We start from the raw sequence: 25,134 nt of genomic DNA on the forward strand, positions 1-25,134 counted from the left end.
TGGATCTACTGGTCAGTAATGGAGCACTGGATTCTGGATCTACTGGTCAGTAATGGAGCACTGGATTCTGGAGCTACTGGTCAGTAATGGAGCACTGGATTCTGGATCTACTGGTCAGTAATAGAGCACTGGATCCCCACTATGGATGAGTTCTCCTATTGGATGACTCCTGGAAAAAGCTTCTGATACATTTGCACTGCACTCGTGTATAAAGCTGCCATATTGTCCAGTTCTTATAAAGTCCCCATAAGGGGAGTGCAGGCTGCAGTGTTGTCTGTGGCCATGACCCTGCCTGACAGACCTCCCCGACCTCCGTCTCCTGAGGTAACCCGCTCCATCAGGCTGCGGCCTCTGGCGCCCCCTCCCGCGCTCCGCAGCACTGCACTGACGCGGCTTTCTCTGCATCCCCATCAGCTGCTGCCTATTAACCCCTCATACCCCGGTGACAGACAGAGCCCCCCTCATCAGTATCTCCTGAGCCGTTCTGCACTGACTGAGCCTCCCTTCCTCTCCCCCTCGCTCAGCCTGTCCGGGGTGTAATCTGGCTTCACCCCCACCCTCCAGCTGAAAGGATAATTCCCTTACGTCCTCCAGCTTCGAAAGATCCACCAGGGCCAATGACTGGTAGGCTGCCCCTGGTCCCCGGGCTCTGATTGGTCCTATTTCTCTGCTGATTGCCCTGGAAACCCTAAACAGGGGAGAGGAGGGGAGAGGAGGCTGCTGCGGGAGGGGGAGGAGGGGACTGCCTGCAGCCGGCTACATGTGGAGCTGCTGGGCTGAGAGCAGGGCAGCTCTGGTGAGTAGTAGCAGCAGGTGGAGGACAGGGGGGGACAAAGAGGCAAAAGGTAATAATGAGGGAGGGGGCAGCAGGGGCAAATGGCAAGTGTAGAGCAGGTGACATTACATATATAGGGGGACATAAAGCTTATAGGTGCTGTACAGCATGCACAGCTCAGCCATGGGGGATACAACTTACATATTGTGTAATATATGCTATAGAGTATGTAACTAATGCTAAGATACAACGTAACGATATACAGGTAACATGGAGAATACGTGTAATGTACAGGCTATAGGTGTAATAATACAGTGTACCTAAAATATGAGGAGACTGTCACACAGGCATACAGTATAGAGACACAGCACGGGAGGTGATGGGGAGCACTGACACTGCGGACACTGGGGTATATAGTGCTGGAGAAAGAACAGAGCATTAATATAGCCAGAGCACGGGAGGTGACGGGGAGCACTGACACTGCGGACACTGGGGTATATAGTGCTGGAGAAAGAACAGAGCATTAATATAGCCAGAGCACGGGAGGTGATGGGGAGCACTGACACTGCGGACACTGGGGTATATAGTGCTGGAGAAAGAACAGAGCATTAATATAGCCAGAGCACGGGAGGTGATGGGGAGCACTGACACTGCGGACACTGGGGTATATAGTGCTGGAGAAAGAACAGAGCATTAATATAGCCAGAGCACGGGAGGTGATGGGGAGCACTGACACTGCGGACACTGGGGTATATAGTGCTGGAGAAAGAACAGAGCATTAATATATTAATATAGCCAGAGCACGGGAGGTGATGGGGAGCACTGACACTGCGGACACTGGGGTATATAGTGCTGGAGAAAGAACAGAGCATTAATATAGCCAGAGCACGGGAGGTGACGGGGAGCACTGACACTGCGGACACTGGGGTATATAGTGCTGGAGAAAGAACAGAGCATTAATATAGCCAGAGCACGGGAGGTGATGGGGAGCACTGACACTGCGGACACTGGGGTATATAGTGCTGGAGAAAGAACAGAGCATTAATATAGCCAGAGCACGGGAGGTGACGGGGAGCACTGACACTGCGGACACTGGGGTATATAGTGCTGGAGAAAGAACAGAGCATTAATATAGCCAGAGCACGGGAGGTGATGGGGAGCACTGACACTGCGGACACTGGGGTATATAGTGCTGGAGAAAGAACAGAGCATTAATATATTAATATAGCCAGAGCACGGGAGGTGATGGGGAGCACTGACACTGCGGACACTGGGGTATATAGTGCTGGAGAAAGAACAGAGCATTAATATAGCCAGAGCACGGGAGGTGACGGGGAGCACTGACACTGCGGACACTGGGGTATATAGTGCTGGAGAAAGAACAGAGCATTAATATAGCCAGAGCATGGGAGGTGATGGGGAGCACTGACACTGCGGACACTGGGGTATATAGTGCTGGAGAAAGAACAGAGCATTAATATAGCCAGAGCACGGGAGGTGACGGGGAGCACTGACACTGCGGACACTGGGGTATATAGTGCTGGAGAAAGAACAGAGCATTAATATAGCCAGAGCATGGGAGGTGATGGGGAGCACTGACACTGCGGACACTGGGGTATATAGTGCTGGAGAAAGAACAGAGCATTAATATAGCCAGAGCACGGGAGGTGACGGGGAGCACTGACACTGCGGACACTGGGGTATATAGTGCTGGAGAAAGAACAGAGCATTAATATATTAATATATCCAGAGCACGGGAGGTGATGGGGAGCACTGACACTGCGGACACTGGGGTATATAGTGCTGGAGAAAGAACAGAGCATTAATATAGCCAGAGCACGGGAGGTGATGGGGAGCACTGACACTGCGGACACTGGGGTATATAGTGCTGGAGAAAGAACAGAGCATTAATATAGCCAGAGCACGGGAGGTGATGGGGAGCACTGACACTGCGGACACTGGGGTATATAGTGCTGGAGAAAGAACAGCGCATTAATATAGCCAGAGCACGGGAGGTGATGGGGAGCACTGACACTGCGGACACTGGGGTATATAGTGCTGGAGAAAGAACAGAGCATTAATATATTAATATATCCAGAGCACGGGAGGTGATGGGGAGCACTGACACTGCAGACACTGGGGTATATAGTGCTGGAGAAAGAACAGAGCATTAATATAGCCAGAGCATGGGAGGTGATGGGGAGCACTGACACTGCGGACACTGGGGTATATAGTGCTGGAGAAAGAACAGAGCATTAATATATTAATATATCCAGAGCACGGGAGGTGATGGGGAGCACTGACACTGCAGACACTGGGGTATATAGTGCTGGAGAAAGAACAGAGCATTAATATAGCCAGAGCACGGGAGGTGACGGGGAGCACTGACACTGCGGACACTGGGGTATATAGTGCTGGAGAAAGAACAGAGCATTAATATAGCCAGAGCACGGGAGGTGATGGGGAGCACTGACACTGCGGACACTGGGGTATATAGTGCTGGAGAAAGAACAGAGCATTAATATAGCCAGAGCACGGGAGGTGATGGGGAGCACTGACACTGCGGACACTGGGGTATATAGTGCTGGAGAAAGAACAGAGCATTAATATAGCCAGAGCACGGGAGGTGATGGGGAGCACTGACACTGCGGACACTGGGGTATATAGTGCTGGAGAAAGAACAGAGCATTAATATATTAATATATCCAGAGCACGGGAGGTGACGGGGAGCACTGACACTGCGGACACTGGGGTATATAGTGCTGGAGAAAGAACAGAGCATTAATATATTAATATATCCAGAGCACGGGAGGTGATGGGGAGCACTGACACTGCGGACACTGTGCACTGTAATAGTGCAGGTGTGATACCAGAGCCAAAGGGAAAGGAGCATCAGGTCTGATAACACCTCTCATCCCACAGAGTGAAGAGGAGGAGGAGGAGGAGACGGCAGGTTGTCACCAAGTGCCCCCCAGCAAGGATCTACCATGGGTAAGGGGGGGCAGAACGAAGAGGGCTGCAGCTCGGATTGTGTCAAGTCGGAGCCCCGATACTCCTGGGAAGAGGTGCAGAAGCACAACACCAAGACGGACAAATGGCTGGTGATAGACCGCAAGGTGTACAACATCAGCAACTGGGTGAGGAGGCACCCGGGGGGCCTGAGGGTCATCAGCCACTACGCCGGGGAGGACGCATCGGTGAGTGATCGCCCGAGCAGGGGGCTGACAATCACTGCTGTGTGCAGAACTGCCTGCCTGACATACTGCCTATATACTGCCTATATACTGCCTGATGTGTGGACTAATCCCTAGCTATTTATCCCTCTATTATCTATATTTCTATCTGTTTATCTATTCTCTATTTATTTGTCTTATGTTTATAAATAATCAAGCTCTGTATCGATCCTTCATATGAATCATATCTTTCCATCTACCCATCTCTCTATCTCTATCATCTATTATATCTATCATCTATCTATCTCTGTCTATTATATCTATCTGTCTATGTATCTATCTATCTATCTATCTATCTATCCCCTGACATTTTCTACCTTTCTATAGTGCTGCACCTGTTCTATACATTTTGACATTATACTTTGCAAGGCAAATATCTCTGAGAGGTCTCCATTGTGATGTCTTGGATTTCCTAGCTCTTCATGTTGTAGATGCTTTTTTTCTTCACTTATTGATACGTAATATTATATATTACAGCCATGCCATGATATCCCCACAGACAGCCCTCCTATCCCCTGCACTGTCTTTTGTCTGTTACTGCCTTGTGCCTGGTTTGATAATGTCACTTGTGCTTGTTCTTGCTGATGGAACTTATTTTCTAATATGACTATAATCTACAAATACAATCAAACCAGTTATATAAATGTTTTGTTTTTAAAGCTAGAAAGCAGAAGTAATTGTGTGTGTGTGTGTGTGTATATTGTGTGAGTATGTGTGTGTGTGTGTGTGTGTATATGTGTGAGTATATGTGTGTGTGTGTGTGTGTGTATATGTGTGAGTATATATGTGTGTATATTGTGTGTGTGTGTGTATATATGTGTGAGTATATGTGTGTGTATATGTGTGTATATGTGTGAGTATATATGTGTATGTGTGTGTATATGTGTGAGTATATATGTGTATGTGTGTGTATATATATATGTGTGTGTGTGTATAAGTGTGTGTGTATATATGTGTGTGTGTGTGTGTGTGTATGTGTGAGTATGTGTGTGTGTGTGTGTGTGTATATATGTGTGTGTATATGTGTGTGAGTATATGTGTGTGTGTATATGTGTGAGTATATATGTCTGTGTGTATGTGTATATGTGTGTGTATATATGTGTGAGTATATGTGTGTGTGTGTATATGTGTGTATATGTGTGAGTATATATGTGTATATATGTGTGTGTGTGTGTATGTGTGTATATGTGTGTGTGTATGTGTGTATATGTGTGAGTATATATGTGTGAGTATATATGTGTATGTGTATATATATGTGTGTGTGTGTGTGTGTGTGTATATGTGTGAGTGTATGTGTGTATATGTGTGTATATGTGTGAGTATATATGTGTGTGTGTGTGTGTATATGTGTGTGTGTATGTGTGTATATGTGTGTATATGTGTGAGTATATATGTGTATGTGTATATATATGTGTGTGTGTGTGTGTGTATATGTGTGTGTATATGTGTGTGTGTATGTGTGTATATGTGTGAGTATATATGTGTGTGTATATGTGTGTATATGTGTGAGTATATATGTGTGTGTATATGTGTGTATATGTGTGAGTATATATGTGTGCGTGTGTGTGTGTATATGTGTGAGTATATATGTGTGTGTGTGTGTATCTGCACTGGTGACAATATCCCAGGGATCATGAATATCAGGCTCATCTTGTAATATTGCAGACTGGAATGGCTCAGAATGTTGGAAACTCTCATTTGTATCAGCAGTAATGTCTGACTATAAATATGAAGGAAATGTAATATTTGTAATATTTTAACTAAGGATAAGATAAGTGGAAGAAACAACCTTTATACAATAATAATGCAGGATGGGTGATATAAGACAAGGTTATACTTTTTTTTTCCAGATACAGCTCCGCTCTTCTACATGGGATGACTCTGGTATTACAGTGCTGTCCCAATCAAGCAAATGTGACTTTACCTATTGTGCACACGGCTAAAACTTTGTGACAAAAAAAATGCATCATGTTCATTCTTCCTGCGTTTTTGTCAACATTTGTCACAAAAATGCAGCAAAACCGCATGTTGTGAAAAACGCACCAAAAACGCACCTACATTACAAACGTTTTTTGTGACATTTCCAGGCTCTCTCTGACAAGGTGCAGTTTTGGCTGCAGTTTGTGAACACAAAAAGATGCAGCGTGCGCATGTAGCCTTAATCAGACGCATGTTATCCGTGCTTTTGACAGATAGCCCTCATAGGCTGAGCTCACCTGTCCTGTAATCATCAGTTAGACCGGATCCTGCAGAGATCCATTGGTAAAAAAGTTCTGCAAACACAACTTTTTGTCCATTTTTAAATGACTGATGTCTGACGAATCCTTTTTTTAACATTGGAGTCAACGGAGAACGGATTCGTTAATGGATTGCTATTGAGTCATCCGTTATTCTTGCATTTGTAATGGATCCATTTTTTCTTACAGGATCCATTACAAATAGAAGATAAATAGCAATCAGTTCACGGATCTGTTCTCCATAGACCCCCATGTTAAAAAAATGATCACGAGTCCTAATATGTTGTAGTATCAGATACAGCATAAAAGCAGTCTGCAGATTAGTGAATAGCAATTCCCAAAATCTAATCCAGATTACAGGAATTCTTTCAAACGATAGGAGCATATTTGGGATTTGTCACTAAGCAATTTACCTATTATTTGTCGATTGAACTTGCTGACACGCAGTTTCAAAATATTAGGAAACATTCTCACATAATGTGTTTGTTCCACTACTAAATCTGAATAGAGTTTTACAAAACTACCAATTTTTAAACTATATATATATATATTCTATATGTTGTGGATTTCTTCACCACAGATTTCACCTCTCAGCACTTTATATACATGGATTTTGCTGCAGATTTTCTGTTGTATGTGAACATGGTCAATGTCGCACTGTTGTATAAGATTTGGCTTAAAAGATTTGCAGTGAGAGCAGTTGGGGTCATTTGTACAGGAGAGATATGTGCTAATCACTGAGCGTCAGTCAGTGTTTCTTCATTATGTAATTATCCTCTTATTTATTGCCAAAGTCTAATAATACAGTCTTATACTACACTGTGTGCAGAATTATTAGGCAAATGAGTATTTGATCACATGATCATTTTTATATATGTTGTCCTACTACAAGCTGTATAGATTTGAGAACGAACTACCAATTAAGCAAATCAGGTGATGTGCATCTCTGTAATGAGGAGGGGTGCGGTGTAATGACCCTATATAAGGTGGGCTTAATTATTAGGCAGCTTCCTTGACTTTGGCAAAATGGGTCAGAAGAGAGATTTGATGGGCTCCGAAAAGTCCAAAATTGTGAGATGTCTTGCAGAGGGATGCAGAATTATTAGGCAACTTAATACAAAACAAATATATCTCCATCTCACTTGTTTATTTTCACCAGGTAAATCATTATAGTTGCACAAAATGTAGAAATAAACATTTCTGACATGCAAAAACAAAACCCCCAAAAATTAGTGACCAATAGCCACCTTCATTTCTGATGACACTCGGCAGCCTACCATCCATAGATTCTGTCAGTGGCTTGATCTGTTTACGATCAACATTGCGTGCAGCAGCCACCACAGCCTCCAGACACTGTTCCGAGAGGTGGACTGTTTTCTCTCCCTGTAGATCTCACATTTTATGAGGGACCACAGGTTCTCTATGGGTTTCAGATCAGGTGAACAAGGGGGCCATGTCATTATTTTTTCATCTTTTAGACCTTTACTGGCCAGCCACGCTGTGGAGTAGTTGGATGCATGTGATGGAGCATTGTCCTGCATGAAAATCATATTTTTCTTGAACAATACCGACTTCTTCCTGGACCACTGCTTGAAGAAGTTGTCTTCCAGAAACTGGCAGTAGGTCTGGGAGTTGAGCTTCACTCCATCCTCAAACCGAAAAGGTCCCACAAGTTCATCTTTGATGATACCAGCCCATACCAGTACCCCACCTCCACCTTGCTGGCGTCTGAGTCGGAGTGGAGCTCTCTGCCCTTTACTGATCCAGCCTCTGGCCCATCCATCTGGCCCTTCAAGAGTCACTCTCATTTCATCAGTCCATAAAACCTTTAAAAATTAGTCTTAAGATATTTCTTGGACCAGTCTTGACATTTTATCTTATGTTTCTTGTTCAAAGGTGGTTGTTTTTCAGCCTTCCTTACCTTGGCCATGTTCCTGAGTATGGCACACCTTGTGCTTTTTGATACTCTAGTAACATTGCAGCTCTGAAATATGGCCAAACTGGTGGCAAATGGCATCTTGGCAGCTTCACGCTTGATTTTCCTCAATTCATGGGCAGAAATTTTGCACCTTTTTTGCCCAACACGCTTCTTTCGACCCTATTGGCTATTTGCCGTGAAACGCTTGATTGTTCGGTGATCACGCTTCAAAAGTTTGGCAATTTCAAGACTGCTGCATTCCTCTGCAAGACATCTCACAATTTTGGACTTTTCCTAAGGATAGGCAATCATTGTTAAAGTAGTGGACAACCGCTTTAAATGTAAAAATTCCCCAGAAAAACATATAATCAGTGTCAATCAGAGGTGGCAAGGGCCCACCAGTAACACTGACTCTGGGGCCCACTGTTCAGCTACATACAAATATTACATTACCCACATTCACAAATTTACCTTTGCTTCTATATAATAATACACTGGGTAGTTTGTTAAATAGTTTAGAGTTTAGTTTAGCTCTAGTTGTTCCTTCAATTCCTTTTTTATCCTTAAATACAACATACTGTCCCATAGATATCCAGAATTCCATGCAAAAAGTCGATCCAGCACAGTTCCAGTAATTAAAAATAAATATCCTTTATTGAAGAAAAATTAAAAATCCATTATGCCATGTTAGGAGGACGCGTTTCGGACTAGTTGTCCTTACTCAGTCTCCAAGATATGTCCCATAGATATCAGTCTTTATATGGTGGTAGTTTTTATGTTCTTTAACCAAGGGGTGTTTCTCATATTCTGGGCAGGGGGTGCTTTTAGGCTGGTCTACATTAATACCCTGTGAGCAGTGCTCCCTTCGCAAAGACCATGAAGAATACTACAAATGCTCATATCTATGGGACAGTATAACAGATTTCATTTAAAAAAAGGATAACAGAGGGGTCCTGCAGGAATAAAATAAGAGGAAAACTGACCACTTTTGACCTGGTGAGAGTTCCTCTATAAATGAATGATGAGATGCTGACTTTGGTCTGTACATATTGGATCAACTGTATTGTGCCAACTTCAGCTCATAGAGGAGGCTGAGAGGGTGGGGGGTGATTCCTGCACAGGGGCCCACTGGGGGATTCACCCATTACCATTTGGGCCAGTCCAAGCCTATGTTCACTTAGCCAACCGGCGCCACTCCTGTAATGTTGGCGCTGTGTTCTAGTGACATTTATTTTGCCATGTGAGCGCTGCAGCCTATCAGCAGGAACTGATTGGCTGCAGTCTTTACAGTTCCGTATTTAAGAACAGTGACTATCAATGTGACATGGCCACTCGAGACACAATGCCAACATCACATGAGCAGCGCCAGTCCGGGAGCTGACCGTGTGCTTCAGTATATTACCTGGAGCACTTTTAGCATTTATGAAGGGTTTGACTAGTTGTAAAAAACCTGTTCAAATGGAAAAATAAAATCTACAAGATCTTCTTCAATTGTCAGCATTTGTCTAGAAGAGATTCTCCCATCTTATACAATTATGGCACACTTGCTTATTTGTTTCTGTGACTATGGAAATCCCTTACCTGGTAGTAGATAAGGAAACACAGAGGTGGTACCTGTAACTGTGAGACATATTTCTATGGATGTTTCATAAATGGTGACTGTACAAGGAAAGCGAGACCCCAGCCAATGCTAAACTACATCTACAGGATATGTAAAAAATGTGGGACCGGAATATATCTCCAAAATTCAATCCCCCAACCCCTATCTCCATGATGATGATGATGCACTTGCTCAGCTGTCTAGTTGTATCTAAATCTACATAGAAGATAATGGAGAGACACCCATGAGCCAGCACCTCTCCACCATCGGTGGTCCTTGCACTTGACAGAATGGCGGGAGTTTGTCCATAATTTATCAGACATTTATATTATATTTTGAGCCCAAGTTGGGAATATTCTTTTAATGAACAAAGAGAAAAAGGCCTCAATAGAGAAATGTGCACATCAATATGTATAAAAGATAGATATACAGTACAGAACAAAAGTTTGGACACACCTTCTCATCTCTAGAACAACTATTAGGAGGAGACTTTGTGCAGCAGGCCTTCATGGTAAAATAGCTGCTAGGAAAACACTGCTAAGGTCAGGCAACAAGCAGAAGAGACTTGTTTGGGCTAAAGAATACAAGGAATGAACATTAGACCAGAAAGAAAGATCGAGGGAAATGTGTGCTTTGGTCTGATGAGTCCAAATTTGAGATCTTTGGATCCAACCACCGTGTCTTTGTAAAAAAGGTGAAAGAATGGACTCTACATGGCTGGTTCCTACCGTGAAGCATGGAGGAGGAGGTGTGATGGTGTGGGGGTGCTTCGCTGGTGACACTGTTGGGGATATATTCAAAATTGAAGGCATACAGAACCAGCATGCCTACCACACCATCTTGCAGCGGCATGCTATTCCATCCGGTTTGCGTTTAGTTGGACCATCATTTATTTTTCAACAGGATATTGACCCCAAACACACCTCCAGGCTGTGTAAGGGCTATTTGACTAAGAAGGAGTGTGATGGGGTGCTACGCCAGATGACCTGGTCTCCACAGTCACCAGACCTGAACCCAATCGAGATGGTTTGAGGTGAGCTGGACCGCAGAGTGAAGGCAAAAGGGCCAACTAGTGCTAAGCATCTCTGGGAACTCCTTCAAGACTGTTGGAAAACCATTTCCGGTGACTACCTCTTGAAGCTCATCAAGAGAATGCCAAGAGTGTGCAATGCAGTAATCAAAGCAAAAGGTGGCTACTTTGAAGAACCTAGAATATAAGACATATTTTCAGTTGTTTCACACTTTTTTGTTACGTATTTCATTCCACATGTTTTAATTCACAGTTTTGATGCCTTTTGATGTGAATCTACAATTTTTAGAGTCCTGAAAATAAAGAAAACTCTTTGAATGAGAAGGTGTGTCCAAACTTTTGGTCTGTGCTGTATATATACTATATTATGTCCAAAACATACAAAAACATGAAGACATAAAATTGACATATAAAATCAATTAAGAACAAAGCAGCCAGCTGTCCCATATAAAACACATAACCATGTGATATACATAGTATTATTTAGAATATATGGTCCCAAATATTCATAGAAAATAAATGTCGTAGTGACAACAATTAACCCTCAAATATATTCTTTTACGCACAAGCTTGTCAGCAACTATAAGCAGATTTGTTGTTGAGGATTCCTGGAAAGCTCTTTCAGCAGTAATATTAATTGTAATATAGCTTTTTAAGAAACTCATAAGACCAATTACATAATTTAAAGAGGACCAACCACCAGGATTTTCCTATATAAACTAAAGCCAGTGCTATACTGGCACTATCATGCTGATTCTATACATACCTTTAGTTGTGAGATTGGATGTATACTTTCTGAAATACAGGCAAGTAAAGTTTGTGAAATACCCTGGTAGTTGATTGGCAGCAGCTACAGAATATCTAAAAGATGGGTCAGGTTTTGCTAGTTAATCCCGCCCCTGTCTGCTGCTTGTCCTTCCTCCCTCCTTCCTCCCCTGTAATAACAGAGACAGGGGTAGGAAGGACAGACAGGCAACAGACAGGGGCAGGAATAATTAGCAAAACCCGACCCACCTATTAGATATTCTGTAGCTGCTATCAATCAACTAACAGTGCATTTCACAAACTTTACTTGCCTGTATTTCAGAAAGTATCCATCTGATCTCACAACTAAAGCTATGTATAGAATCAGCAGGATAGCGCCAGTATAGCACTGGATATAGTTTATATAGGAAAATCCTGGTGGTTGGTCGTCTTTAAAGCTCATGGGCCCCAAATGCAAAATCTCCAATGTGGACTCCAACAATAATGGATTTTTAATAAACTGTTCTTCCCAGATATCTATTTTGGACTCACCTAGTCTCCAATCCCAGTCATTATACTCACGCCCCTGCATGCTATGAATCATTTGTGAATCATCCACTTCTCATAAAATACAAAATATTGTCACACAAATAGCACATCCTTGTAATTTTGCTCAGAATCACATGTTGGGCTTTATATGATTCATGGATTGTTTGCACATCAAAGGCAGCATACAATACTCCATACGTAGGATGGATTGGTCCATGAAATGTTACATTGTATCCATTTTATTTTTAGTGTGGAAATTACATGTGCTAGCTTGGTGTACTGAATCAAGTTCAGTGCTATATAATTAGTAATGACTGCCGCTTATCGTGGCAAGACACTGTAAACCATTTATGGGCTCAGCAGCATCGATGATGTAGTTACTTATATAAAATTTCCGTTCCTAGAGGCTTTCATTCAACATAGGTCAGTAAACTTTGGAGCAAAAAAATAAAAAATGTTATAGGATGCAAAGAAACACTGGGGCAAACTTACCGCTGTACCAGTAAGTCTTTCCGTGCCAAATACTTCAATGGCGGATACAGACGTAACGTGACCTAAAGCTATATAATCTATCTAAACCTTATAAATGTATATAAAAATGTTATCTATATAAAATGTATCTTTTTAGATTAAGTTTGAAATGATGGTGCAGAGGTTCCATAAATATGGTATCCGTCTCTCGCCCCTTTCATTAAGACCTGTGGGATCATGGCCAATCCAAATTCCCAGCAGAGTATTGGCTCCACATGTGCAGTCACCCTAAGCCATGACGTGTGTCGTGACATACACATATTTATTAGTCATTTTCACAGTGGATTCTTGGTATGTGCTTGAATATTTGACAGTCGTTAGTATTTGGATCTGCTTGTATCGGTGTCTGAATATGTATGTTCTAGAAGTAAGACCGGTGCCACAAGGGGGTTTCTAAGCCCTGTGGTTTGGTGCAGACAGATGGCGTGTCCTGGGGACTGCCTCCGACTGTGGCTCATTGAGAACAGCGGCTGCGAAGAACTGCAAAGGCGAGGTTACTCTAGTTCATAGTGGCTCAGGCAGCTAAAGATCAGTTTATGGAGCGGAAACCGGGGGAAAGACCAAAGAGAAGATTATACAATCAATAAAGCTTCAGTGTTTTGAATATTATTGCATGAATGCAAAGCACACAAACCTATCGCAATTAATTAAACAATAGATCACGGTAATAAAATACAAATCATTGACTGTATCCGGACCACTGACACATGGCAATGGACTTCAGCTCATATATATATATATATATATATATATATATATATATATATATATATAAAATATTACGTTTATTCCTTGCTACCTATGTAGTGCCAAGTAGATTTCTCCCAATGTATCCTTTTCTCACCATTTTTTAAATGAAATAGGGCCCCTTCACACGTTTGTTTAAAAAATGCACATGTATCACAGTCCGTTTTATCCATCTGTGTGCCATCCATGTGTGTGTGCTATCTATGTGTACATGTATGTCATCCATATGTTGTCCGTGTGCTATCTATGTGTACATGTATGTCATCCATATGTTGTCTATGTGCTATCCATGTGTATGTGTGTGTCATCCGTATGTTGTCTGTGTGTCATCCATGTGTATGAGTGTGTCATCCTTGTGTACATGTGTGTCATCCGTATGTTGTCCGTGTGCTGTCTGTGTGTCATGCATGTATACGAATGTGTCATCTGTGTGCCATTCATGTATGTGTGTGTCATCCATGTGTATGTGTGTGTCATCTTTATGCTGTCCTTGTGCTATCCTTGTGTAATTCATGTGTACGAATGTGCCATCCATGTGCATCTTTGTGTCATTTGTGTGCATGTGTATGTCATCTGTGTGCTACCTATGTGTCATCCATGTGTATGAATGTGTCATCCATGTGTATGAATGTGTCATCCATGTGTATGAATGTGTCATCCATGTGCCATCCATGTGTCATCCGAGTGTATGTGTTTGTCATCTGTTTGGTATCCTTGTGCCATCCATGTGTACATGGGTGTCATCCATTTGGTCATCAGTGTGTCATCTGTGTGTCATCCATGTGTCATCCATACAGCACATGGATGTTATCCATGTGCTCTACATGTTTCTCGTGGACCCATTGAGCTGTATGGGTCTGTTTGTCCGCACTGCCAGTTAAAAAGGGACATGTCTGTGTGTAGATCACATGGTCCATGTGAAAACATGGAGATGTGAAGATCACCACAGATTTTACTGAGGAATCGAGGATCTATTTGAATAGGGAAAACAGACACCACATGTACCAGAAACACGGACGTGTGAAAAGGGTCTAATGAGAAGAATTGGAAGTACTGATCATTGCTTGTCTGTACAGGAGATGTATGGAGAGATACAGTTAGGTCCAGAAATATTTGGACAGTGACACAATTTTCGCGAGTTGGGCTCTGCATGCCACCACATTGGATTTGAAATGAAATCTCTACAACAGAATTCAAGTGCAGATTGTAACGTTTAATTTGAAGGTTTGAACAAAAATATCTGATAGAAATTGTAGGAATTGTCACATTTCTTTACAAACACTCCACATTTTAGGAGGTCAAAAGTAATTGGACAAATAAACCAAACCCAAACAAAATATTTTTATTTTCAATATTTTGTTGCGAATCCTTTGGAGGCAATCACTGCCTTAAGTCTGGAACCCATGGACATCACCAAACGCTGGGTTTCCTCCTTCTTAATGCTTTGCCAGGCCTTTACAGCCGTAGCCTTCAGGTCTTGCTTGTTTGTGGGTCTTTCCGTCTTAAGTCTGGATTTGAGCAAGTGAAATGCATGCTCAATTGGGTTAAGATCTGGTGATTGACTTGGCCATTGCAGAATGTTCCACTTTTTTGCACTCATGAACTCCTGGGTAGCTTTGGCTGTATGCTTGGGGTCATTGTCCATCTGTACAATGAAGCGCCGTCCGATCAACTTTGCGGCATTTGGCTGAATCTGGGCTGAAAGTATATCCCGGTACACTTCAGAATTCATCCGGCTACTCTTGTCTGCTGTTATGTCATCAATAAACACAAGTGACCCAGTGCCATTGAAAGCCATGCATGCCCATGCCATCACGTTGCCTCCACCATGTTTTACAGAGGATGTGGTGTGCCTTGGATCATGTGCCGTTCCCTTTCTTCTCCAAACTTTTTTCTTCCCATCATTCTGGTACAGGTTGATCTTTGTCTCATCTGTCCATAGAATACTTTTCCAGAACTGAGCTGGCTTCATGAGGTGTTTTTCAGCAAATTTAACTCTGGCCTGTCTAGTTTTGGAATTGATGAATGGTTTGCATCTAGATGTGAACCCTTTGTATTTACTTTCATGGAGTCTTCTCTTTACTGTTGACTTAGAGACAGATACACCTACTTCACTGAGAGTGTTCTGGACTTCAGTTGATGTTGTGAACGGGTTCTTCTTCACCAAAGAAAGTATGCGGCGATCATCCACCACTGTTGTCATCCGTGGACACCCAGGCCTTTTTGAGTTCCCAAGCTCACCAGTCAATTCCTTTTTTCTCAGAATGTACCCGACTGTTGATTTTGCTACTCCAAGCATGTCTGCTATCTCTCTGATGGATTTTTTCTTTTTTTTCAGCCTCAGGATGTTCCGCTTCACCTCAATTGAGAGTTCCTTAGACCGCATGTTGTCTGGTCACAGCAACAGCTTCCAAATGCAAAACCACACACCTGTAATCAACCCCAGACCTTTTAACTACTTCATTGATTACAGGTTAACGAGGGAGACGCCTTCAGAGTTAATTGCAGCCCTTAGAGTCCCTTGTCCAATTACTTTTGGTCCCTTGAAAAAGAGGAGGCTATGCATTACAGAGCTATGATTCCTAAACCCTTTCTCCGATTTGGATGTGAAAACTCTCATATTGCAGCTGGGAGTGTGCACTTTCAGCCCATATTATATATATAATTGTATTTCTGAACATGTTTTTGTAAACAGCTAAAATAACAAAACTTGTGTCACTGTCCAAATATTTCTGGACCTAACTGTATATAGATAAAAGCTATCGTTCATATTTTGCGATTTTTCTTAAGTCACTTTTCCTTCTTTGTCTTGGGGTATTAGTTGCCATTTTTGGTGCAAAATTCATCAGAGTCAAAAATGTTGTTACCGTACAGTACCGCAGTTTGTTGGAGGTTTATTAGCCTAAAAACTTGTGACTTATTCCCATTAGGTCTTTTCTGTCAAATTAACTATGTTTTTCTATTTTATTTCCTATTTAGGAAGCTTTCCTAGCTTTTCATCCAGATCTTACATTTGTGAGAAAATTTCTGAAGCCGTTGTATGTTGGTGAACTGGCAGAGAATGAGCCTAGTCAAGATCGAGGGAAAAATGTGAGTATGCAAGAGATTTATCAAATGATTCATTAGATCATTATTTAGTAAATACTTTACTGAATTGATTCTATCTACTGGAGAGATTTCCAGAAAAATTGAGGCATACCCTCTAAGGCCCCCTTCACACATCCGTGTCTCTTCAGTACGTGTGACGTCTGTTTCCACCCGTCCCAGAGACACTGGCACATGTAGATCCATTAAAATCAATGGGTCTGGACACATGTGTGTTTTCACAAGGACCGTGTGTCCGTGTGCTCCACACTTAGACATGTCCGTTTTTCTCCAGCAGCACGGGTGTCACACGGACCGCACACTTATGTGATCCGTGTGATATCTGTGTGATACGTACCAGAGAAAACCACATTTCTGTGAAATAAAATTAATTCCTGCACTTACCTCCTCCAGCGCTGCTGTCTCTGCCGCTGCTGTCACTTGCTTCTGACCCCCGCTCATTATGCTCATAACATATTCACTGCACCAAGGACCGGAAGCAGCAGCAGCGGGGAGTCAGCAGGGCCGGAGACTGCAGGCCGGAAGACATCAGCACCACGGACAAGTGAGCATAAAGTTCCTGTTCTCTGTGTATTATCACTCATAGCACACGGAGAACACCCTTGTGCTAAACACCTTTTACACACTTTTTACACGTGCGGGCAAAACATTGTTTTTCATGGACGTGTGAAAAATGCCTAAGAGCAATAACACCCAGCAAAACAAAAAATGTGTTATGATAAAAAGGAGCAAAAGGAAATGGAAAGGAAAATGACTTCAGGATCAGAGTACAAAGGCTTGGAAGGCTGCAGAAGTTCCAAATAGTCAAATGTACCCTCTTTTAGAGAACATTTTTTTTGAGCGCAGTGCACACATCAAAGATATGCAGAAAAATTGCAACATTTCGGCCACGCGGGGCCTTTATCAAACCTATATACACTTTTTGAATGGCTTGATAAAAGCCCTGCGTGGGCAGTGCACACAGAGATGTGCAGAAAAAAGTGAAACGTTTCGGCCACGGAGGGCCTTTATCAAGCTTATATGTATTTTTGAATGGCATGATATAGGCCCTGTGTACCCGAAACGTTGCACTTTTTTCTGCACATTTCTGTGTGCACTGCCCACGCAGGGCCTTTATCAAGCCATTCAAAAAGTGCATATTGGCTTGGTAAAGGCTCTGCGTGGCCAAAATGTTGCACTTTTTTCGGCATATCTTTGATGTGTGCACTGCGCTCAATAATATTTTTTTAATAAGGGAGGATCTTCGGTGCCTTGGACAATTTGGAACCTATTGCAAGTTTTGCAGCCTGAGTGGAGGTCTGTATCAATTTTTAGGGTAGTGCACGGAATATATCTTGATATATATATAAGTCTGAAGAGGAGCTGTAAACACAAAGAAAGCATTTAAAGAGGTTGTCCTGACTTATGATATTGATGACTTATCCTTAGAATAAATCATCAATTATGGATTGGTGAGTGATGAACATGTCACATCCTCATGATCAGCCTTTTTCCGCTTTGGCTGCGGCCAGGTTTAAACAGTGAATATTGCTAGAACAGTCCAGCTCCATTCACTGTGGAGTGACCATTTCCGAAAATTACAGCTTAGCTCCTACTTACTTCAAAAGGAGCTGAGCTGCAATTCTCAGCCGAATCGCGACTCTGTATGGTGGCAACGGCTGTGCTCTTTTTCCCGTCTATCTCCATTTACATCCAGCTGCCACCGGAGCAGAACACAGTGGCTCGTGGGGGCATCAGGTGTTGAATCCCAATGATCTGATCTGTAATGTAAGCAACAACAAATAAAATAAAAGAATATCCATATACATTGCCATAAGGAAGGTGAAGCATTATCTTGACATTGAGATCATTAGATTTTCCAAAATTGTAGCAACAATTATAAATAATGAAAAATAATGTAAAGTTCCTATACAACATAAACCAAATATAAAATCAAAGCCAAGAAAGGAGATAAGAGAAAGAGGAAAAAGTAGAGAAGGCAAGAAAGAAGAAAGGAGGGAGGTAGAGGGCGAGTAGATAAGAGTCCTATGTTCAGTGTTCTCTAACATGGGCCCGATAGTCGGCAGAAGATCTAAATTCCAGCCAAAATGTCCAAATTTTAAAAGTTTAAAGGGAACCTGTCACCACTTTTTCGGCCTATAAGCTGCGGCCACCACCACTGGGCTCTTATATACAGCATTCTAACATGTTGTATATAAGAGCCCAGGCCGGGGTATAACATAAAAAACACTTTATAATACTTACCTAACGGTCACGCTGTGGGCCTTATGGGCGTCTCCATTGTCCGGTGCCGACGCCGCCTCTTTTGGCCATCTTTGTTTTCCTTTTTTCTCTAGCAGCGGTGCATGACGGGTCCGACGTCATCCACACTCGCCGGCATTGAGGTCCTGACCAGGGCAGATCAATGTATTGTAGTGCGCCTGTGCAGGACCGGCGAGTGTGTATGACGTAGCCGCGTCATGCACCCAGGCTTCAGAAAGAGGACGAAAATGGCCAAAAGAGGAGGCGCTGGCACCAGAAAACGGAGACGCCCATAAGGCCCACAGCACGACCGTTAGGTAAGTATTATAAAGTGTTTTTTATGTTCTCACAGCGGCCGGGGCTCTTATATACTGCATGTTAGAATGCTATATATAAGAGCCCGGTGGTGGTGGCCGCAGCTTATTCGCCAAAAAAGTGGTGACAGGTTCCCTTTAAGTTCTAAAAGTGGTCATAAGAGATATTAATTGTAGAGGTACTTCCTCCAACATCACTACATTTACTTTAGAGAACCAGGGGGAGATCCTTTAATCTTATCTTGCACCATGCGGCAAGTGTCTGAGCCAGGCAAGTGCTCTATGTGTTACCAATAATCCCTCCACAACGCTCTTCTTTCATATTGACTGACCAGTCCATTGTTGTCATCATCATTCCTGCCCCTGTGCCTTACATTCCGGGCAGTACATACATGTGCAGTAACTTTCCGTGTTTTAACTGAGAGCGATTTCCACAGTAGAAAAAAATGACTGCGCATGTGCTGTTCCTAAAATGCATACCACAAGCACGGGATTATAGTGCAAAAAATGTTGGTTACTGAAAGAAAAGTCAGGACACATATCTCATGGCTCAGCCACACAAAATACCGTGTTTTTCTGAAAATAAGACCTACCCTGAAAATAAGCCCTAGAAGGAGTTTTTGGCCTTTTTGAAGTATGCTTATATAATAAGACCTACTCCAAAAATAAGCTGCAGTTGCATACCATACTATTATAGTATCCTGAAATAGGGCTTGGGCAGTCCTTTCAGGATATGTAACTTTTGTTGGTGTACATTGTTCCATTGTGTTCCTCTAAGGCCCGGAAGTTTCTAGTCACTTGCCGGCTAGTTATCATACTTTCCAATCAGTGATGCCGACACAAAGGGGTGTGCGGAATTATGGACGGAGAAAGGAAATATTCATTTGCCATTAACACACATTCCAATTACTGATGCCGCTGCAGAGGGGTGGGCGGGAGAAGGGGGTGAATATTCATTTGTCATTCACACACATTTGACCCACTGACACCAATGCAAAGGGATGGGTGGGATCATAGGAGGGAGGGGGGGTGAATATTAATTTCCATTAATATGAGGGCACAGAGGGGTGGGCCTGAATATGGGCGGCAGAAGAGGGTGAATATTCATTTGCCATGAACACAAGTTCCAATCACTGATGCTGTAACAGAGGGGTGAGCGGGATTATGGGCGGGGGAAGCTGTAAATATTATTTTTTATTAAAGGGAACCTGTCAGGTCCCTTATGCGCTCTAACCTACAAGCAGGGTGATGTGTGGCCTTTAAACCCCTTCTTACCCATCCCTGTGGTGTAATATTGTGTAATATGAATATATAAAAAACGTTTTGTTACTTACATGTTCCCTATGTAAATGATCAGAGGGTCTAGCCCCCTGGGCGTCACATCGCCCTATGGGCGTTTGAATGTTTTCTGTGGTATCACGCCCCTGTGGGCGTGATACCATAGATTTACATGAGCGATGTCACCGTCAGCACCTTGAGGTCCCGCGTGTGCATGCTTTTCCATTCCCTCAGATTGTTATCCAGGTGCTTGCTTGTTGGCTTCAAACGCGCACTGCACATGCTCAGAAGACTTCTGCGGTTCCGACCATGCGCAGAGTGTGACTGAAGCCAAGAAGCAAGCACCCGGATAACAAAGCTTCAAGAATGGCAAGCGCGTGCGCGCGGGACCTCCAGGAGCCGACGGTGACGTTGCTCATGTAAATCCATGGTATCACGGTCACAGGGGCGTGATACCACGGAAAGCATGCAAACACCCACTGGGCGATGCAACGATTATACAATATTACAACACAGTCATGGGTAGGAAGGGGTTAATGAAAATGAATATTCACTCCATCCCCTCTCGTAATCCTGCCCACCCCTCTGAGCCAGCATCAGTGATTCAGTATTACTGCTAGAGGATCGCACGCAATGCTCGCACTGACCGGCGGCTTTCCTCACCTGAGCGTGATAGCTGCATAGAAATATCCGCTGAGACACTCAGGTCAGAAGAGCCACTGGCTAGTCCGAGCATTGTGATGTGATCCTCGGGGCATCTGACTAAATCATGGATGCCGTCACAGAGGGGTAGACAATATTATTAGAGGGGGAAGGGGGTGAATATTGATTTACATTTACACATGTTCCAATCACTGATGCTGGCTCAGAAAGGTGGGCGGGATTGAGATCTGGGGAAGGGGGTGAATATTCATTTTCCATTAACAGGCAACTCAATCACTGACATCAATTCAAAATATAAGACCTCCCCTGAAAATAAACCCTACTGCATCTCTTGAAGCCAATAATATAAGACCCTGTCAAATTTTCAATCAAACACGGTAGACACTTGACAGCACAGAACAAAATGGGTTTAAAGTTGATGTTCTACCTTTAACACCAGTAATTTTTTTTAATTGTTTTTAAGCTATGCTAGTGGTTAGGAAGGCTAAAATCTTCTGACAGCCTCCGTTTATTGGTGTTCAGACATATAAACTCCAGTGGTTCATGTTTGTGCACTGTATTGAGGTCTGTAAAATACCCAAGCACAAATAGCCAAACCCCAACCCATATGCAATGGGATACAGAGTTACCGTTTCTTCTGTGAATTGCTCATTGTCTAGTATGTATTCACTTTTCAGTCCTTAGCTGGATTTGGTTTTTCTTGTCCATTGCACAGTCACGATTCATATCTATAATGACGTGATTAACAATCATGTAGGACAGTCCCCTATTAGTCCTATAAATGCCATGCTGGACACTCACCTAGTGAAAATTGTTTAAGAGGTTTTTGTTTTGATGTTTTTGGTTCTATTTTTGAGCTGTATCCTTTGTGGTGAAATTTCCTATAATGAGCTTATAAATTTATCTAGAATTAAACAAATAACTCAATATTAAGACCACAATGGTAGATTGAATGGCACCGCAAAGGTAACAAAGGGTCGATGGAAAAGCGTATTGTGCATTTGAGTAATGTAATCTTCTCTCTCCATTATTGATGCACTGATATTGTGCTAGGGTAAATAATTGCCACTCAGGGCTCCTCTATTATTAATACCATTCTTAGTTTGCTTTATTCTTTGGACATTGCTGAAATGCAATGCTTTGCTGGAAATCTGGCATAATTGTATAGATTGCGGCAATACCATTATTTCAGGCACCATTTCCATATCATCTACAGTTTTGTTCTTTTCTAAATATAGTATCTGTTAATGTGTTATTTCTATCTATAAATACAAGCACTTTTTCAATTTACTGCTTGCTAAAAATTTCCAGCCATTCTTGAGACAGTAAAGCTTTTCTTTTACATTGTTTAAAGCTTGTTGCCTTGGAGACCGACCACTGCTGCTAGACAACCGAATATGCACACTACTTATAGGCTGTTTTCTGCTCAGCTTGTAAGCACTGTCATCTCCTAATGCTGGCTAACCTCAGAGCAGCGCTTACAAGCTGGACATTAGCGGTGGTCGGTTTCCTAGACATTCAATGGTAAATAAAAGAAAAGTGTTAATATCTCAAGAACGGCTGCATATTTTAATAAGCAGTAAATTGAAAAAATGTTTGTTTTTACACTCATTATGTGACACCATCCATCTGTGTAGATGGGAAAAATCTTTTAATGAATAATAAACGTTATTAAGGTGCAATTCCCATTTTATCCTTAGCTAAGCCACTGGAAGTTTGAGAGGTTCTTATTAGTCAAATGTATAACCTTAGTCAATTGCATATATGGAAGGGAGAGGGCTCGTAACAAAGATCAATTGGTCTAATCATGATATGATTGGGTATGCTCCACTCAATAACAGAGGATGGGACCATACCGGACTAAGACCCCACTGTTTCTAAGGGCCTCATAGCATCTATGTGGTCTATCTTGTTGGTATGTACTTCAGCATATATACTGCTTTATAACCACTCGCGTAATAAAGGAGTTGATGAAAATCATGGCACCATGGTGGCTCATTATTGCTTCTTTCATTGTTTTATAACCCCTAGTGTAATAAAGAGGCTGATGACCAATCTAACATCATGGCATCAAGGTGGCTCATTCAGAGGCGGGCTGGCCCGGGAGGCAGGCGGGCAATTTCCCCCCGGGCTGCCCTCTCAACCGCTGTTATAGGGACGCATGATGTCATTATAACATATACATGGCTGCGCACAGTGAACTGCGCCTGGCCAATTCTCCTGTACTGTGATGCCACGGGGCCGGCACAGACACATATAGGTGCAGATAGTGTCAGCCGGCAGCATTATAGTACAGGAGACACGGTTGCGCGCAGTTCACTGTGCGTGGCCATGTGTGTTATGGTGTCATACCAGGGCCGCCATCAGCGCATTACTGCCCTGGTGTAGGGGCCGCCTGGTGAGCAGAAGTAAAGAACCCAGCTGCTCACAGAAAGCCACCCTCCCCATGCAGCTCTGCACTAACCTTTGTGATCGGTGCAGAGCAGCGGAGGAAGCTACCGGGAGATGAACGGAGGCTGCTGGACTCCAGTAGGTGAACTGAGTAATTTCAGGACCTTTCAGGTCAAGTGCCTGATCACATGACCGGTGAAGTGACAGGTCCTGTTGTTAAGCTGCTGCAGCCTCCGTGCAGCTCCCAGCGGCTCCTCTCCTGCCTGCACCGATCAGAAACTGCAAGATGAAGTAATGTATAGTGTGTGTGTGTGTGTAAGTAAATGTGCTTTTTGTGAAGCTGTGTGTATATGTGCAGCATTTAACAGAGTTGTGTGTGTTAATAGGTGCATGTATTAGAGCTGTGTATGTAGGTGTATGTAGTAGGGCAATGTGTTTGTATATATGCATGTAGTAGAGCTGTGTGTTTATATTTGAATGAAGCAGAGCCGTGTGTGTGTGTGTATATCCCTGTGGAAGAGCCATGTGTGTGTGTATAGGCCTGTGGCAGAGACACGTGTGTGTGTATAGGCTTGTGGCAGAGTCGCGTGTGTATAGGCCTGTGACAGAGCCGTGTGTGTATATATAGGACTGTTAAAAGAAAAAGGTTTTGGTACCGTGTTAGCCAGTTGAAAAATGATTGATTGCTCTCAGTGAGAGAAACAAAATGAAAATTTTGTAGTTGTGATACCTTTTAATGGCTAACTAAAATAAAATACATGATGATGTTATAAAGCAAGCTTTCAAGACATCTCAGGTCTCTTCCTCAGGCATGGTATGACAATATCTGAAGAAACACAAATATATACACAAAACAGGGCAGAGGATGCATAGTAAAAGGACATTTAAATAAACAAACACTGAGCTTAGAGAGTGAATCCTTAATTAGCTTTGATTGGTGGTGTGAATTTTATTGTCCCAATATCCATGTAGGATCAGAGGCATGGTGCCCTAGCAGTCTCTGGAGCTGACCTCTCAGATTTTGTAATGAGTCATAAATCCTTCTGAGAGATTGAGTCCTGTGTCCACAGAGTTAAACATTGTGATGAATTTGTATTCCCAGACCCTTCGATGGCTCTGTGATCTGAAGTTGCCTTTTAATATGACAACTTTCATGTGGTTTATGTTGTGTCCTGGAGCACAGAAATGTTTGGCCACAGGTAAATGAGTTTTTTTTGTCTGTAATTGTGTGCCGGTGAGATCTCATCCTTGCTCTCAGTCTCTCTCCTGTTTCTCCAACATAGAGGCCCCCAATAGGACATATAGTGCACAGGATTAAGTACACGACATTGGAAGAGGAACATGTAAATGTCCCAGGAATCTTATAGTCCTTCTGTGTGTTGGGGATCTGTATCCGGTCTTTGGTCTCTACTTGAGCGCAGGTTTTGCAGCTCTTTACATTGCAAGGATAAGTTCCTCTTGGTGTGTCTGAGGGCATTGAGCTTCGGATCATGATGCTCTTAAAATTTGGAAGTTGCCTGGAGCACAGCAATGGAGGATATTTGAATATTGTTTTTAACCGGTCGTCCTTGTGTAGAATGTGGTGAAGTTTCTCGGCCGTTCTTCTCAGTACCTCAAGCTGTGGGTTGTAGGTCACCACCAGAGGTACTCGATTGTTTTCCTCTTTTTGTTTGTATTGAAGCAGTTAACTTCTAGGGGTCCTTGTGGCTATAAAGATCTGATCATCAATGGAGGTGGGGTGGTAGCCTTGGTTTAAAAATGTCTTTTTAAGATGGGTT

At 42.8% G+C, this 25,134-nt stretch overlaps 1 protein-coding gene across 4 annotated transcripts in view; it reads left to right on the top strand.

Annotated features, from left to right (window-relative positions):
- The first annotated feature begins 728 nt into the window (after nucleotides 1-728).
- FADS2 (fatty acid desaturase 2) overlaps nucleotides 729-25,134 on the top strand; it is a 72,593-nt gene continuing 48,187 nt past the window's right edge. The window contains exons 1-3 of one of the 4 annotated variants that reach the window (XM_075325214.1): nucleotides 729-796; nucleotides 3,698-3,972; nucleotides 16,344-16,454. In XM_075325214.1, the coding sequence (XP_075181329.1) occupies nucleotides 3,763-3,972; nucleotides 16,344-16,454 (321 nt within the window). In that variant the 5' untranslated portion in view covers nucleotides 729-796; nucleotides 3,698-3,762. Of the gene's footprint in view, nucleotides 846-3,384; nucleotides 3,435-3,498; nucleotides 3,528-3,697; nucleotides 3,973-16,343; nucleotides 16,455-25,134 lie in introns of those variants that run through there. The other 3 variants (XM_075325215.1, XM_075325217.1, XM_075325218.1) reach the window with 3 other exon arrangements.

This window comes from Anomaloglossus baeobatrachus, chromosome 10 (genome assembly GCF_048569485.1).
Source record: "Anomaloglossus baeobatrachus isolate aAnoBae1 chromosome 10, aAnoBae1.hap1, whole genome shotgun sequence".
Taxonomy (NCBI): domain Eukaryota; kingdom Metazoa; phylum Chordata; class Amphibia; order Anura; family Aromobatidae; genus Anomaloglossus; species Anomaloglossus baeobatrachus.